Source organism: Passer montanus, unplaced genomic scaffold (assembly GCF_014805655.1).
Source record: "Passer montanus isolate IOZ18808 unplaced genomic scaffold, ASM1480565v1 scaffold98, whole genome shotgun sequence".
NCBI lineage: Eukaryota > Metazoa > Chordata > Aves > Passeriformes > Passeridae > Passer > Passer montanus.
In genome coordinates, this window is record NW_024375256.1 from 986,923 (window position 1) to 1,003,194 (window position 16,272).

At 67.2% G+C, this 16,272-nt stretch overlaps 3 protein-coding genes across 10 annotated transcripts; 1 reads left to right on the forward strand and 2 right to left on the reverse strand.

Moving 5' to 3' along the window:
• GAS8 (growth arrest specific 8) lies at nt 1-7,407 on the reverse strand. 4 transcript variants are annotated; one of them, XM_039696416.1, is made up of 11 exons: nt 7,272-7,407; nt 6,952-7,035; nt 4,918-5,115; nt 4,560-4,766; nt 4,202-4,256; nt 3,575-3,780; nt 3,204-3,371; nt 2,844-2,906; nt 1,688-1,891; nt 581-646; nt 1-337 (listed from the first exon to the last, which is right to left on the reverse strand). In XM_039696416.1, the coding sequence occupies exons 1-11, from the start codon at nt 7,272-7,274 to the stop codon at nt 188-190; spliced, it is 1,404 nt and encodes a 467-aa protein (XP_039552350.1). In that variant the 5' UTR covers nt 7,275-7,407; the 3' UTR covers nt 1-187. The 4 variants fall into 4 exon arrangements, with proteins under 4 accessions (XP_039552350.1, XP_039552348.1, XP_039552347.1 ...); XM_039696414.1 differs by having other exon boundaries at nt 1,688-1,897; XM_039696413.1 differs by having other exon boundaries at nt 2,820-2,906.
• A 477-nt stretch (nt 7,408-7,884) lies between these two features.
• Nucleotides 7,885-10,692, forward strand: DBNDD1 (dysbindin domain containing 1). 3 transcript variants are annotated; one of them, XM_039696421.1, is made up of 5 exons: nt 7,885-7,987; nt 8,766-8,885; nt 9,749-9,895; nt 10,271-10,411; nt 10,493-10,692. In XM_039696421.1, the coding sequence occupies exons 2-5, from the start codon at nt 8,837-8,839 to the stop codon at nt 10,660-10,662; spliced, it is 507 nt and encodes a 168-aa protein (XP_039552355.1). In that variant the 5' UTR covers nt 7,885-7,987; nt 8,766-8,836; the 3' UTR covers nt 10,663-10,692. The 3 variants fall into 3 exon arrangements, with proteins under 3 accessions (XP_039552355.1, XP_039552357.1, XP_039552356.1); XM_039696423.1 differs by having other exon boundaries at nt 7,921-7,987; nt 8,770-8,885; XM_039696422.1 differs by lacking the exon at nt 7,885-7,987 and having other exon boundaries at nt 8,143-8,885.
• A 577-nt stretch (nt 10,693-11,269) lies between these two features.
• DEF8 (differentially expressed in FDCP 8 homolog) lies at nt 11,270-16,063 on the reverse strand. 3 transcript variants are annotated; one of them, XM_039696419.1, is made up of 12 exons: nt 16,001-16,063; nt 15,247-15,362; nt 15,061-15,143; nt 14,830-14,949; nt 14,486-14,627; nt 14,247-14,411; nt 13,628-13,755; nt 12,985-13,098; nt 12,464-12,544; nt 12,183-12,323; nt 11,984-12,093; nt 11,270-11,906 (listed from the first exon to the last, which is right to left on the reverse strand). In XM_039696419.1, exons 1-12 carry the CDS (start codon nt 16,015-16,017, stop codon nt 11,804-11,806), a joined length of 1,320 nt encoding a protein of 439 aa, XP_039552353.1. In that variant the 5' UTR covers nt 16,018-16,063; the 3' UTR covers nt 11,270-11,803. The 3 variants fall into 3 exon arrangements, with proteins under 3 accessions (XP_039552353.1, XP_039552351.1, XP_039552352.1); XM_039696417.1 differs by having other exon boundaries at nt 14,830-14,979; XM_039696418.1 differs by lacking the exon at nt 16,001-16,063 and adding an exon at nt 15,873-15,928 and having other exon boundaries at nt 14,830-14,979.
• Between the last annotated feature and the right edge of the window lie 209 nt (nt 16,064-16,272).

The following is a 16,272-nucleotide window of genomic DNA, read 5'->3' on the forward strand; positions in this document are numbered from 1 at the left end:
CTGTTTGTCTCAAAAAATCACCTTCACTTTTGTGGAAACAGAGGTAGCCCCAAGGGCAGCCTGGTAGGGTGGGAGGGATGCCTGGAGCCTCCAGCTGTGGTCCCCCTTGGGAGGAGAGGTTCCTGAAGACACTAAAGGGCACAGCCCCACTACCAGTGTGCCACTGGGACCCTCAGTGCTGCTAGCATCAGGTGGGCACTGAAACGAGTCCAGCAGGGCCCTGCCCCAGTTCCTGCCCTGGGAAGGGGAAGGACAGTGGCTGGAAACCCAGGTTGTCCAGGGGAATGCCAAAGGCTGTCAGCTTTGCCTCGAAGGTCTGCAGCATGTCGTTGTGTGCCTGTGAGGAAAGGGTCCCTGTCAGCCCCTCTGTCAGCAGAGGAGAGCTCCCTGCACCCCCAGCCTCATTTCCAACCCCCAAGCCAAAGCCATGGAATCACAGAATCGTTTGGGTTGGAAATGCCTCTAAGATCACAGAGTCCAACTGTTCCCCCAGCAGTGCCAAGGCCAGCACTAACTCACGTCCCCAAGTGCCACATCCACACGGCTCTTAAACCTCTCCAGGATTCCTCCCCGCCCTTACCTTGCAGACTCTGGCCAGCTGCAGCTGCAGGTCCTGGATGGTGGCATTCTTGGAACTGAGCAAGTCCTGCAAAGGGAGATTGGGATGAGGCTGCTCTGCCCAGCCCTGGGGACAGGCTGGCCGTGGCAGAGCACACGGAGGAGCTGGCAGCACGGCCTGGCAGGTGGCCACCACCCTGCCCCCTCTGAGTGGCACTGCCAGGGACAGCCAGCCCCGGGCAGGGACAGGCAGCTCCCAGATGAACACCACAGCCATCCCAGTCTGCCCCGCTGCGTGGGGAGTGCTGGCAGCACCTGCTCCAGCAGCACCACCCTGCTGCCGCGGCACCACGGGAATTACAGGGAGCCAGGCTCCCCGAGGCAGCTGAGAGCAGGAATTCAGGGACCCCAGCAGCTGCAGGAGAGCCTGACGCCAGTGATGCCATCCCAGGAATGTGCTTTCCTTCCACCTGCTGGGAGGTGACACATCCGCTGCCTGTCCCATAGGCCTGGTATGCATCCCAAAGCATCCCAGAGCTTCCCTGACTCCCCCTGCAGCAGGGAGCTGGGTGGGGACGAGCAGGAGGGCACCAGGTGGTGGAGCCCTCGTTCCCTGTGTGTTCTCTGTGTCTGTGCCCAACCCGCAGCAAGCGCTGCTCCCTGGCTCCAGCTGCGGCAGGCTGCAGGAATGTGGGTCTCCAGGCTCTCTGCAGAGGTATTTTTAGCACGGCAGGCACCGCAGAGCCCCAGGATCCTGTCTGCACTGTCCCCACGGCCAGGCGAGGCTCACCAGGTGCAGCCCCCCCTGCACAGAGCCCCTGGGTGCCCCTGGCAGTCAGCTGGCTGTGTGGCAGCACAGGATGCTGGCAGTGCCACGGAGCCTGCGGCCACGCTCCTCCAAGCAGGCCCCACCTGAGGGACAGCTCAGTGCCAAACTCCAACACCCACACGCTGTGCTCTCGAGGCAGAGCCGAGTGCCCCGCGGCACCACACGTGGCCCTGGGAGTGCTGGGAACGAGTGACGTGCCACCTACGGCCATGCAGGATGGGGACTGGAGCTTCCCAGGGGCAGCAGGCACCCCACAGTGGGCTGTGCCCCCCAAACCCAGCCCTCGCCGGGCCCCGGTACCTCCAGCTTGTGCGAGACCAAGGAGAGCGCGCTGGGGTCGAGGTTGGCGGTTGCAGCGACCTCGCTGAGCTGCACCTCCTTCTGCTCCAGGAGGCTGAGCAGCCCGTGCAGCTTGCGCTCCAGGAGCAGGTTCTTGAACCCCGTTTTTTGCTGCACCTCGTTAATGGCTCTGGTGAAATTCTGGTAGAGGTCGTCTCGCTCCTCCTGCACCTGCCCCGGGAGGCAGCACGGTGTCACAGCACCCTCGGGACCCCAGGGGACACGGGGCCTGCACAAGGCTGCCTGGGCTCTGCACAATGGTGTGGAGCACAAACATGGCAGAAAACTGGTCCAGCAGCTCAGCCCGGCCGTTCCCCACGGCACCTGCAGCCCACAGGAAAAGCAGGTGCTGCAGCACAGCTTCCCCCCTCCCCTCTCTCCCTCCCTCCGTGGTGCAGCACCTGCGCTTCTCCCTCCTCCTCCTCCTCCCCTCCAGGCATGGACTGCCCCAACGGGCTCCCTGCAGCACTAATTCAGACCCCAGCGAGGGCCCCCGGCACACGGGGGTCTCTCCTCTCATCCCCACAGCTGGCAGCAGTCCCTGCTCACAGCTAGTTAATAAGTGTCCTAATTAGGACACAGTCTCTCCTCCAAAGCCTATTTCTGAACGCTCTGAATCTGGCGCTGTCTTAATGATGGATTGTTAATGAGGCCTCGGATCAATGTTCATATTCCTGGGGATTTCTACGAATTGCAAATGAGCTCTCTCCTGCCTCGTAAGATTTATCTGGGTTAGTGGGGGGAGCACTGGCTCTGCAGGGCTCTTCCCGAGCACCCCAGAAGGGGAGGGAGCAGGAGGAGGGGCCCTGGCAGTGCCCCCCATCCCTGCTCTGCCCCACGCAGCCCGGGGCCCCGCCGCAGCGTGCGTGACTGCTCAGCAAAGGACAAGGCCAGGCCTGTCTGCTGACCGTGGGAGAGGCTGGGCTGGGAGCAGCTTTGCTGGGAGCAGCAGTTATCACCCGACTCTGGATTAGCTTGGCAAAGCCCTGGGCTAAGCACGGCCTCTGCTGAGCCCCACGCCCTGTGCTCTGCAGAGGGTTTGGGGAAGGTTTGGAGAGGGGATGGGATGCCCAGCTCTGCCTGCAGGTCTCGCCTTGCTGAACCGCTGCTCCAGCACCTCGTGTTCCCACTGAAGGTCCTTCAGTTCCTTCTGGGTGATTTTCAGACGGGCTTTGGAGTCCTGTGAATGGGAAGGGAGGATTAAAGAGCACAGGATTAGCTGGGAGGTGTTGGAGATGTGTTCTGGGAAGGGAGGAGAGTGAGCAGCAGAGAGAAAACCAGGCAGCACCCACACCAACCGCCCTGCAGTGGGGCTGGTCTCCCTTCCAGTCTCTCTTTGGATCCCCACCTGAGATCCCAAACACACAGTAAGCAGGACAGGACTTGCTGTGCCCAGCAATCACGGCACACCAAGTGGCAGAGATCAGTGCTTTCCCTCTGGAAACAAGCCCATGAAAGGACAGGGCTGGCCACTCACCATCAGGGCCTCCTTGTCCTTGTAATAGTGAACCAACTTCCTCTGCAGCTCAGCCACCAGCTCCTGGGCCTCCTGCAGGGGCTGTGTCAGCTCCTTGTTCTCACGCAGCACATCTGCCTTCTCCTTTTCCAGCACAGCCTCCTTCTTCTTCAGGTCCTCCACCTGCTCCTGTTCTTGGGAACACAAGTGCTGGCTCCTGGGAGCTGCCCAGCCCCTCGGAGTTCCCCACACCCTCAGGACACCCTCCCCACTCACGTGCTGGTGTGCAGGCCACCAGCAGCAGCCACACTGACACCTGGGAACGGCCAGAGCCAGCTGACACCCAGCAGGAGCAGTCCTGGGTGCAGGGGTGGCACTGGGACGGGCAGTACCTTCAGGAGGTTGATGAGTGTCAGGTTTTTGGCAGTGACATCGTTGTAGTAGTTCTTGATGGCACCAAAAGCCCCCTCGTGGTTCCCCATCAGCTCGCTGATCTGGGTGTTCTTCCTCTCCTCCAGCTCGTGGATCTCTGTCTTCCTCCGCAGGTCCAGCTCGTCCCGCAGGGCCTGCATCTTCCTGGTGTACTTGGCCTCCATCTCTGGGGGAACATTGTCAGAGCTGGGGGAAAACTGGCTGAAACTGGGGAGGAGAAGTGACCAGAATGGGGAAGGGAGATAAAACAGCCATAACTGAGGGAATACTCGCCAAAACTGTGTGGGTTGGGACCAGCTGGAACTGGGAGGGAAAACCAGCCAGAACTGGAGGGCAAACTAGACTGATCTGGGGAGGGAAAGCAGCTGGAATTTATGGGGAAAACTGGCCAGAAGCTCCAGTGGGGGAGATCAGCCAGAACTGGGGTGGGAAGCTGACCAGAACTGGGAGGAAAAAATGGCCAGAACAGGGAAGGGAAGAATGGCCAAAACTGGGGAGAACCTGCCCCCATGAGCTCAGGGTGCTGGCTGGGAACCAGAAGCGGCTGTCCCTGTGATGCTCCTGTGGGATCTGCCTCATGCCCTCACCTTTGGTCTGCAGCTCGAAGTCACTGCGTAGCCGGGCCATCTCCTCCTCATGTTTCTGTGAGGGAGAAACTCTGTGTTGGAAGAAACAACCAAACCCCAAGCCAGCCCATGCCCAGGGACTCCCTCCTGCTCTTTGGGAAAGGACTCTGATCCCATGTTGATGCAAACAGTGGCTTGTAGGTTCTCCTGCTGCTCTCACAGCTCCCCACTGTGGGAGGGGGGACACCCAGGAATCCTTTCTCCCCATTCCTGCAGCAGAAATCCCATCCCACCCCACAGAGAGTCAGGGAGGCAAGATCCCACCCCTGCTCCCACACGGGGATGAGGCAGCCCACAGGTGGCTCCAGCAGGGACGTACCAGGCAGAGGTTGGTGATGGCTGCCTCATTGGCCAGCTCCTGCTCGTTCAGCCTCGTGTTCAGGGAGCGCTTCTCTTTCCACAGCTCCTGCTCCTGCTCCCAGTGATCCTTCTGGGCCCGCTTCAGGGACAGGAGTCCCTCTGCCTTCAGCTCCGTCAGGCTCTCCTGCTGCTCGTGCAGCAGGTGCTTCACCTTCTGCTTGTACACCTGAGGACAGGCCAGAGAGCGCGGAGGGGCTCAGCAGGAGACACCTGGATCTGGGATGCTGGTGGGACATTCCTGGGTGGCATCCTGCCCAGCTCCTCCTCCTCTCTCCTCCTCAGAGCTGCCCAGGGCTCACGTGGGCCCTCCAGCCCACCTTGATCTCCAGCTGGTGCCTCTCCTCGGCCTCCTCCATCTGGCGGTCGCGCCCGCGCAGCTCTGCCTTGCTCTCCTCCAGCTCCCCGCGCGTGATCTCCCAGTAGCTCTGGATCCTGTGACACTCCAGCTGGAAGGAGCTGCGCTCCTGCCGCTCGCGGTCCAGCTCCTCCCGCAGATGCACCACGTGCTGCAGCAGCTGCAGCCCAGGGAGCAGGCAGGTGAGGGCCAGGGGGCCGCGGACAGGGCTCTGGAGAGCCCAGAGCCGGCAGGACGGGCTGGGGTGGAGCCGTGCAGGGCCCTGAGTGACCCAGAGACTCTGGAACAGAGTCACAGAAACCCTGCCCGGGATGGGGCATGGCTGGCAGTGCCCAGCAACACCAGTAACAGCAGTGATAGTAACACCAGTAACACCAGTAACAGTTACACCAGTAACAGTTACACCAGCAACACCAGTAACACCAGTAATAGTAACACCAGTAACACTAGTAACACCAGTAACACCAGTAACAGTTACGCCAGTAACAGTTACACCAGCAACACCAGTAACACCAGTAACAGTTACACCAGTAACACCAATAACAGTTACACCAGTAACAGCAGTAACAGTAACACCAGTAACACCAGTAACAGAAACACCAGTAACACCAATAACACCACTAACACCAGTAACAGTTACACCAGTAACACCAACCAGTAACAGACCCGACCCCCCAGCAACAGTAACACCAGTAACACCAGTAACACCAGTAACAGTAACACCAGTAACACCAATAACACCACTAACACCAATAACAGTTACACCAGTAACACCAGTAACAGTTACACCAGCAACACCAGTAACACCAGTAACAGTTACACCAGCAACACCAGTAACAGTAACACCAGTAATTCCCAGGTATCCGAATCAAACAAGCCAGGCCCCATTTCCTTCATGTGGGACAAGCCCAGTCTCCATTCACATAACTCATTTTATATTTTCACAGACCTCATGTGCAACACCTACAGGCTGGCAGTTTTCTCAGCACTTAGTTTATTGGTCACAAGGTGATTTGTGTGTACGTGCTGAGGTTTGGGTTGTTGACATTTTTCTTTTGTGGGTTCTCATGGAACAGATCTAATGTTGATGCAGGTGCACCTATTTTTCACCCAAGAATAGGCTGTTATGTTAGCAAACTATCCATTCCAGGTCTGTTCTTGCATGGGAACTTGCAGAGTACTAGCTGCACTCAGAAGTGGCAGGATAAGTATTGGTTTAACAGAGCAGGCCTGGTTTAATGAGGCCTTTCTTTTATAATTCTTCTCCCTGCCACAACACTCAGGTGCTCAGATACTTCTGGTTCATGGAATTGTTTGGGCTGGAAAAGCCTCCAAAACCAAGTTTAGCTGTTCCCCCAGCACTGCCAATGCCACCCCTCACCCCTGTCCCCAGGTGCCACATCCACTTGACTCTTAAATCCCCGCAGGGATGGGGACCACACCACTGCCCTGGGCAGCCTGGGCCAGGGCTGGACAACCCCTTCCAGGAAGAAATTTTCCCAATATCCAACTTCAACCTGCCCTGGCCCAGCCTGAGGCCATGCCCCCTGTCCTGTCCCTGTTCCCTGGAGCACAGCCCGACCCCCCGGCTGTCCCCTCCTGGCAGGAGCTGTGCAGAGCCACAGGGACCCCCTGAGCCTCCTTTCTCCAGGCTGAGCCCCTTCCCAGCTCCCTCAGCCCCTCCTTGTCCTGTGGACCCTTCCCCAGCTCCATCCCCTTCTCTGGACATGCTCCAGCCCCTCTTGCTTGTCCTGAGAGGCCCCAAGGTTGCAGGAGTGGCCCGGGCAGTGCCCAGAACACGGGGCTGGATGAGGGGGCTGCTCCTTCCCCGAGCAGCAGGACCCGCCCAGCCGGCCCAGCCCGGCCCCAGGCAGGGCCAGCGGCACAGACCCGGCTGCTGGCGCTGTCCCCTGCACCTGCTGTCCCCAGAGCCGGCCCGGCGCCGGGCAGGGCCCCCGGAGCCGCTCGCCCCCGTTCCCGGCCGCGCCCCGCTCACCTGCTCCCTGCTCATGTCCTCCGGGGCCAGGGCGTCCACCACCGCCGGGCCTTTGCCCCCTTTCCCCGCTTTCTTCTTGGGTGCCTGAGGACGGAAAGCCACGCGCGGGAGGTGAACGGGCGAGGAGGGATCCGCGCTGAGCCCTGCGGGGGACAGCGGCCACACCGAGCCGGGCCCCGGGAGCGCACCGGGACCGGACGGGGCCCGCAGACATCGGGGCGCGGGGCTCCACCGCAGTTCTCCCCCCAGCCCCGGTTCTCCCCCAGCCCCCGTTCCCCCCGGTTCTCCCCGGTCCCGGCCCGGCCCGGCCCCGCTCTCACCATGGCGGCGGACGGCGGCACCGGCGTCTCCGAGCAACGGACGGCAGGTCCCGCGAGAGGACGGCGAGATCTCGCGAGAGCGGCACTGCGCGAGGACGCGCCCCCTAGCAACGCCACGCTCCGCCCTGGCAACGGGGGCGGGGCCGGCGGCACCGGGAGGGACCGGGGGACACCGGGAGGGGACACCGAAAAGCAGCCGGGGACATCGCGGGAACCGGGCGGGGAGGAAGCGCCGGGGGACCGCGGGACGGAACGGGGTGACCGCGGAACCGAGCGGTTCCGGGGGAACCGGGGGGCGGGGAGGTCGGGGAGGACTGGGGGGACAAACCCGGGGGTCCCGCGGTGCCCGGCCCAGGGTTCTGCACCCCGCGCCCACCGCTGTGACCCGGGCTGGCCCCACAGCTGCGCTCCCCGGCTCTGCTCCCCGGTCCCCGCTGCACCCGCGGTGCCCGAGTGCCCCCCGCTCTCCCCGGTCCTCTCCGCGCCCTCTCTTGTCCCCCCGGTGCTCCCGCCCCTTGGCTCCGCCCATCCCGGTGTCCCCGCCCATCCCGGTGTCCCCGCCCCCGCCGCGGCGGGCAGGACCGTGCGGGCTGCGGGCTGGCACCGGGCCCGCCCAGCACCGGACCGGCACCGGCACCGGCACCGGCACCGGCACCGGCACCGGCACCAGCCCCAGCCCGGTCCCATGGCGGCTCCGGCAGCGGCCGCCACCGGAGGTGAGGGCGGGGGGCAGAGCGGGAGCCCGGGCCGGCACGCCCATCGCCGCGGAACCGGGCCGGGCCCCGCGGGGCGGACAAGTTGGGGGGCGGGGGGACGCGACCCCGGGGGGGTCTGTGCAGGGAGAGCCGGGGATGAGGCAGAGAGCGGCGGGGTGCCCGGAGAATGTGGGGGGACACGGGGGTGTCCGGGGACCCCGCAGGGCCCGGGCTCTCGGGGGGCTCTCGGGGGGCGCTGGGGTGCCCCAGAGCTGGGGTGCGGTGACACGGGGGTGGCCGGGCGCTCAGACGGGCAGGGCAGCACACCGGGCACCTGGGCTGGCCACGGGGTGCCCAGGGAAGGTGGGGGGCCAGTGGGGTGCCCGGGGGTGCGGAGGAGCGGTGGGGTGCCCACGGGACACGCAGAGCCCTGGGGTGCCCAGGGGAGCAGTGGGTGCCCTGCAGCCATCCCGCGGGGCGGTGGCAGTGCCAGTGCCGCTGGGAGGGGCTCGGGGACAGGGGGGCCGTGCTGGGGGGACCGGAGCTCTGGGGGGGCTGAAGCTGGCCGCGGAGGCGGTGCCGGGGCTGCCCTGCTCGCCCGTCCCTCCGCGCGTGGCCCGCACACCGCGGGGCAGCCCGGCCGGGGCACCGGGGCAGCGGCGGACACCGGGCCCGCGCGGGGACAGTGCCACCGGGGGTGCCGGGGGTGCCGGTACCGGCGGCTGCCCGGCTCTGCGGGTGCCGTGAGTCAGCACACGGCGTGCGGGAGAGATGCGTGATCCGGCCCCGCTCCCGCCAGGCAGCCGGTGAGCCCGGGCCCGAGCGGGCTGGTGACACTGCTGGTGACACGGCCGGTGGCACGGCGGGACCATGCAGGCGGAGGCCAGAGGGGAATTCTGCAGCCGGGACCAGCGCCCCGGTGGGTGGGGGCGTGGGGCGGGCGGGGGGCCCTGCTCCTCACGGTGACACGGCACGGTGTCACCCCCGGGGCCGGGGCAGCGGGAGCGGGCAGAGCGGGCAGCCCCCGTGCCCGCCGCGGGGGGATCTCCTCTGCTCTGCTCTGGAGCGGGACGAGGAGCCCCTTTCCCGGCCCCAGGGGCGCCTGATGTCCCCTGCGGGGTCAGGATGTGGCAGAGCCGCTGTCGGGGCTGCTGTCCCGCCGGTGTCCTGCCCGCGCCCCGCAGCTCCCCGTGCCAGCAGCAGGAACTTCCCTTTCCCTGGGGGTTGGGGGTCTCTGTCCCTGCCCCGCTGTCACCATCCTGCTGGGAGCGCGGCGATGCCCATCCCTGAGCCTGTCACCCGGTTTGGTGGTGGCACGTGGTGCCAGGGCACCGGCACCGACCTCGGGGGACAGGGTGCTGTGTGCCCCCGGCTGCCCTGGGCACACAGGGCCTCCTGCCACCCCCAGTGCCCGCTGAGCCCCGAGACACGGCTGTGGCACCGCCGTGTGCCCCGGGCTGTGCCACCGCTGTGTGCCCCGGGCTGTGGCACGGCCGTGGCCGTGTGTCGCTCCTGGCGGGGACAGTCCCAGCACAATCCGCCCTTGTCCGGCCCCGGCACAGCCTGCGCTTTGTCTCGCCGACACAAAGGGGCTGCGCGGGGAGGGGGCGCGGGGCGGGGGGCGGGGGCTGCCAGCTTCCGACACGAGGGTCTCGGGCAGCTCTGCCGCCCCCCGCCCCTCCCGGGGGTCCTGCTGTCCCCGGCCCCGGGCTGGGCACCCCGCGAGCGCTGGGGGCCCGAGAGGAGCTGCCCCCGCTGACGCCGAAGGTGCTGATGTGGCAGAGCTTGGCAAGGAGCCCCTGGTCCCGGAGCGCCCCGCAGGGACCCCCACCCACGGGCCGGCCCAGGAGACCCCCCGAGTCCCCGCGGAGGAGCAGGGTGGCATCCCCATCCCCAGCGCCGGCCTGCTGCAGGTCACCGAGCGCCGACGTGAGTGAGGCCCTGAGCTGCGGTCCCCGCCTGTCCCTGCCATCCCTGCCTGTCCCTGAGGTCCCCTGCTTTGTCCCTGGGATGTCTGCCTGCCCGCAGCCTCCCCTGCCTGTCCCCAGCACCTCGGGTCTGCTCTGCGGTATCCTGCCTGTCCCCGAGAGTCCCCTGCCGGCCCTCGGGGTCTCCTGCCTGTTCCTGGTCTTCTGTCATCCCCTGGGCTCTCCCTCCTGTCCCTGGGGTCCCCTGGCACCCCTAGAGTCCCCTGCTAGCCCCCAGCCAGTCATGGTCCCCCCAAGCCCCTCATCGCCCAGCTCCCCAAGCAGCAGCGCCCCGCTGGGGCCAGGGTGGGTGCCCAGCCGCGGCCGGTGCCCGCAGAGCCCCTGAGCAGCGTGTCCTCGCTGGAGGTGCACTTCGACCTGCTGGACCTGACCGAGCTGACGGACATGTCGGACCAGGAGCTGGCCGAGGTCTTCGCCGACTCCGACGAGGAGAACGCGGCTGCAGAGACGCCCGGCGGTGAGCGGGGGGCCGGGGCCGGTGGTGCCGGTGTGCGCGGCCGTGCCGGTGCGCCGCTGACCGGCGGGGTCCGTCCCGCAGGGCTGCAGCCGCCGGCGGCCCCGCGGGCCGGGTACCTGCGCTCGCCCTCCTGGAGCCGCGCCCGGGAGCAGGGCCGGGACAAGAAGCACCTGAGTGACCCCGAGCTGCCGCCGGGACCCCCGGGACCCCCCGACGCCTTCCTGCCCGCCGAGCGCCCGCGGGAGCCGTAGGGACAGAACCCGCCGCGGGACACCGGGACACGCCGGTGCTGGTCCCGTCGGTACCGATGGAACCCGTCCCCGGGCGCAGGACTCCCGTTAGCCCGCCCGGAGGGCAGAGGCGGCCCCAGCCCCGCGGCGGGGACCTACCGGGCTGCCCTCAGCCCGCGGCCCCGGGGGGAAACCGGGCCGGTCCCGCCGGCCCCTGGAGCGGCGGATGGGGCAGGACCGGACGGGCCGCACGGCTCAGCGCGGCCCGACGGAGCGCGGCCGGTGCCGGTGCCCGCCCGGTTCTGATGTAGCAGTGCTGTGATCCGGTAAAACCGACCGACCGACCCACCGCCGGCCTCTGCCCGTCTGCGCCGCCGCGTGGGGGAGCGGGAGGAGCTGGGGGCACGGAACAGCTCGGGAGCAGCGGGAAGGGCGTGCCGGCCGTACCGGGCACCGGGGCAGCGGCCACTCCCGGTGGGCGGGAGACCGGCGGTGACTGCGGCACATCCCCGAGCACGTCGCGCAGCGCAGTTCCATCCCGCGGGCTGCCAGCCCCGGGCATTCGCACATCCTGCCCGTGCCCCCGGAGCCCCCCGGCGCCGCCCGAAGCAGGGACACGAGTGCTGGGTTGCGCAAAGAGGCTCCTTAATGCTACAGGACACACCGGGAGAAGGGGAGGCAGCGGCGCCGCACCGCACCCGGTCCAGCCCGGGGAGGATCCCGCAGCACCCCCCGGAGCTCGGCCCGGTAGCGGTGATGCCGCGGGCTGGGGAGGGACCAGAGTCGGGTACTGCGTGTGCCAGGGACTCGGTCCCACGGCGGTGCCAGGGCTGAGCCCTGCTGCCAGCAGCTGTCACGGCAGGGAGCGCAGCAGCGGCCCCGGCCCGCAGCCCGGTTCCGGCAGGGACGGACGGCAGGAGCCGCTGTGGGGCCTTTACCGGATCCCGGCCCTCCGGTGAGGCTCTCCATGCTGCCGGGAAGGGCTGGGCTCCAGCGGTGATTCCCTCCCGGCAGCGCTGCCCCGTCCACGAGCAGAGGATCCCAGAGCCAGGGCCACCCCAGTGCCCAAACCCCGCTGGGCTGATTGTGTCCATCCCAGGGCCCCGTGGTGGGTGGGGGGCAGCCCTGGGCCTGAGACCCCCACAGTGGGGCCAGACCCCCCTCAGGGCTCTGCCTCCGTGCCGGAGTCCTGGAACAAGGATTGCTTCCGCAGGCTCAGCCGGGCGCAGCGCGGGCAGGTGGTGGAGTTGTCGTAGTAGCAGTCCCTGGAGAGGGAGGGGACAGTGTTGGGTCACCCCCTGCCACCCCCGCGTCCCCGCCTCCCGCCCCAGCGTGCCGCTACCTGTGGAAGACGGCGGAGCAGTCGGCGCACACCGAGGTGTGGCTGTCGAAGGGGAAGAGCACGTCGCCCTCGCGGCACAGCTCACAGACGAAGCCCTTGGCCTGGCACCGCTGGGGGAGCAGGCGGCAGGTGGCACGGGTGGCCCTGCCAGCCCTCCTCGGGGGTCTCCCCGCAGCTCTGCCCCCCAGCAGGGGCTCACCTCGCAGTCCAGCTTGATGTGCTTGGCAAAGAGCGTGTGGATCTCGGTGAGCGAGCAGCCGAGGCGCCCGGCCTCGATGTCGATCAGGTCCTGCAGCGAGTACATCTCGTCGTTCTCCACAAAGTGCTGCCGGTCCTGCAGCTGGGGGGGAAAGTGTGTGACTGTCACCTCTGTGTGACCGTCACTGCTGTGTGACCGTCACCAAGGTGTGATTGTCACCGCTGTGTCTGTCACCGCTGTGTGACCGCCACCGCCCCGCCTGGCCCTGGCCCCAGCCCGACCTGCAGCAGCAGCCGCGCCTCCATCGCCTCCTTGCAGGTGATGAAGTAGGGCTTCATCAGCAGGATGTCCTGGCGCAGCTTCTGCAGGGACACCGTGGGAGGGGACGGGAATGGGTACGGGGCAGGGATCCCCAGGACAGGACAAACAGCAGTGGCAGGACCAGGATGGAGACAGTGTGAGAATGGGACAGGATGGGGATTGGGACAGGGACAGGAATGGGATGGAAATACAGGAATGGGGACAGAGGTGGGGACAGGAATAGGACCATAGGGAAAAGGGCAATGGTAGGGGCAGGATGAGGATAAGGATGGGGGCAGGAGCATGACAAGAAAAAGACCAGATTGAGTCAAGTTCATGCCTGTTACAGGCTGGGCATCTGCCCCAAACCCCCCACCCCACCTTGCTTCCTCCCTGTGGAACCAATGGGTGCCACTGGGGTGCCCCCGCCTCGTGCTCACTGCACAGGCCTCTGTGGTGTCCCCTGCCCTTGCGGGGTGTCCTCCCCAGAGCCAGCACTCACCCGGATCTCCACCAGCTCCTCCACGTAGTTGAAGAGCAGTGGGTTGATCTCCCGCAGCTTCAGCACCGGCCGTGACACCATCAGTGCCAGGTACCTCATGCTGCACCGTGACACCTGCCCAACGCCGCCAGGGCCACCGTCAGCACCTGCCAACCCTGCTGCCACCACCCAGGACCCACCACAGGGACACTGCCTGGGGGACACAGGCCGGGGGACACGGCTTCCCCTCAAGTGATCTCTGCCCAGCGACCCAAATAACCAGGGACACGGCCCCCATGACCAGGGACGTGGCCCCCATGACCAGAGACGTGGCCCCCATGACCAGAGACGTGGCCCCCATGACCAGAGACGTGGCCCCCATGACCAGGGTGTGGTCCCCCAGGTGACATCTACACAGAGCCATGATCCCCAGGGACAAGCAAGATCAAGGATGGGATCCCCCAAGTTACCTCTACCGAGGGACATGCCCCCCAGGGACCCCCATGACAAAGGACACAGCTCCCAAGTCACCTCTACCCAGGGATGCACCTCCCAGGGACCCCCACGAGCAAGGACATGCCCCCCCAGGTGGCCTCCACTCAGGGTCACTGTCCCAAGGGTCTCCTGTGACACCCAGGGTGCCCCCAGCCCACGCCAGGGGCACCTTGCGGGGCTCGAAGTCCCAGTTGTGGATGGCACGGGCGGGCACCACGGCCAGGTCGTTCCAGTGGCAGCTGGAGCAGTAGTAGAGGCCGGTGTAGTCGCACTGCCGCGCCTCGCTGGGCACCCCCCCTGCGGCGGCACGGGGCTGGCACGGGGCTGGCACTGGCACCGCCCTGCTCTCTGCTCAGCCCACACCCTGCGCGTGCCCCCAGGACACCCAGCAACACCTGGGGACACGGCGGGGCCCCGGTGTCACCTTCCCCAGGCCCCCACGGCTCCCAGCCCCCCCAGAGCCCACACCGTCAGCTCCTGCCAGCCCCACACACCTCCCAGCCCTCAGCCCCAGCAGCTCCCCCAGCCCCACAGAGCCCCCCAGGGGAGCCCAGCCCCAGAGGCTCCCTCAGCCCCCTCATCCTCACCACCCCTCAGTCCCACAGAGCTTCATGAACCCCCCAACCCCACAGAGCTCTCAGCTCATCCCAGCCCCACAGAGCTCCCCCAGTCCCTGCAGCCCCCCAGCCCTGGTTTCCTCAAGCCCCACAGAGCCCCATGACCCTGGGGCTCCCGTCCCCTGCTCCCCCAGCTCCCCCCAGCCCCCCAGCCCCCGGAGCAGGGCTCACGCAGGGAGATGGGGGCCCGGCACTCGGCGCAGCGGTAGTCCTGGCTGTCCAGCCCGCTCTCGGGGCAGATGCTGAGCTGGTACTCGGCCTGGTGGCTGACCTGGGCCCGCACGCACGGCCGGCTCACCAGCGGCAGGCACTTGCTGTGGCACCGGTAGTAGCAGCCTGGGGGGCACGGCTGGGGCTCAGCGTGGCCATGGGCAGACAGGGACGGGCAGGGGACGGGGTGCCAGACCCACCTGTGCAGGTGTACCAGGTCTGGATGAGCCCCCAGATGATGGTGCTGCACTTGTCGCACATCTGCTTGACGCTCTTGCTCTTCTCCTTGTAGAAACGATGCTCCAGCACCACCCGGATGTTGGGCTCGTCCTCACCAGGGTCCTGCTGGGGGAAAGGGGGGTCAGGGAACTGAGGAATCATGGAATGGCTTGGGTTCAACCTTAAAGGTCATCCCCTGCCATGGGTGGGACACCTTCCACCATCCCAGGCTGCTCCAAGGCCGGTCCAGCCTGCCAGGGATGGGTGTCAGCACGGACCCCCAGCCACAGCGACGCCCTGCCCCTGGGCCCAGCCCCAGCCCCACCTTCAGCTCCTGCAGCTTGAGGCGGAGGTGGATGAGGCGCACCACGGCGTCCTTCTGCCGCTCGGAGTGCTCGGGCAGCGCCAGGATCACCCTCTTGCACTCCTCGATGGCCCGGCGCAGCTGCGGCACGTCCGACGCCAGGATCAGCCCCTGCCGGCACCGCCGCAGCGGCAGGAGGGTCAGCTGAGCCCCCCGCGTGCCCCCCGGCCCCACGAGCCCCTCCCCACTCACCACGGGCCGGGAGAAGTGGTCCTCGGCCAGCCCCAGGTCCAGGGCGCCCTCGGGGTCCCCGGGGGTGGGATCCGGCTGCGGGGCTGCAAGGGGGGTCTCATGGGGGGCTGCACCGCCCCAGAACAGGGGCTGGGGCTGGTGCCCACCCCCGTGTGGGGCAGGGGGGGCGGGGGAGGCAGCACCCACCGGGGGCAGGGGAGGCTCCGTCGGGGCGCTCGGGCTGCTCAGGGCTCTTGTTGAAGGGGTTCAGGTGGGCCTGGCGGAAGCGGGCCAGCCGCTCCTCCGACGCCATCGCCGCCGTCCTGCCGGCCCGGGGACACTGCCCGCGTCAGCCCAGCACGGGCGCTGGCACCCCGGCATCGACCCCCCAGCACGGGCACCTGCCCAGCACCCGCACCCCGGCACCAGCACAGTCACCCCATGCCAGGCGCCAATGGCACCCCAGCAGCGCCCACACTGCCACCAACGCCTCCTCACCAGCACCGGCACCACCCCCTGGCACTGCCACCGCAGCGCTGCCACCTCCCCAGCAGCAGCAACACCCCGGTACACCACCGGGGCTACCGGCACCGGCACCCCAGCAGCATCGCTGAAACCCCGGCACGGGCACTGACACCCCCACACCGACACCCGGGTACACCCACAGAAACGCCAGCACTGCCACCGACACAGCGGCACCGGCAGTGACACAAACACCGGCACACCGGCACAAACAGCGACACAAACACCGGCACACCGGCACCGGCGTTCTGTCACTAGCACCACCACCCCAGCACCGCCCCCGCCCCGACGCCTCGGTGCTGGCACCATACCCCGTCTCCGCTCCCGTTCCCGTTCCCGGCCCGGTCCCCGCGGACAGACGCGTCTCTCCGCCTCCCACGCCCGTGCCCCCGCCCTGCCCCGCCGCCACCGCCCGCTCCGGCCCACGGTCACCACGTACCGGCACCGCCCACGCATCGCGGCCCCGCGAGGGCCCCGCAGCCCCTTTTGTCCCCCGCTACCCCCAGCCCCACCATACCTTGTCCCTACAGCCCCCATCCCCACGCCCCACAGCCTCCATCCCCACTGTCTCCACCCCTACAGACCCCACCCCTGCAGCCTTCATCCCCAGTACCCCCATCCCCACAGCCCTGCCCGTCAATGCCTCCAAGCCCGGGGGCTGGGGTCCAGGAGTGTGCTGAGCGCTCCACAGCTGGGCACACACCCAGCTCT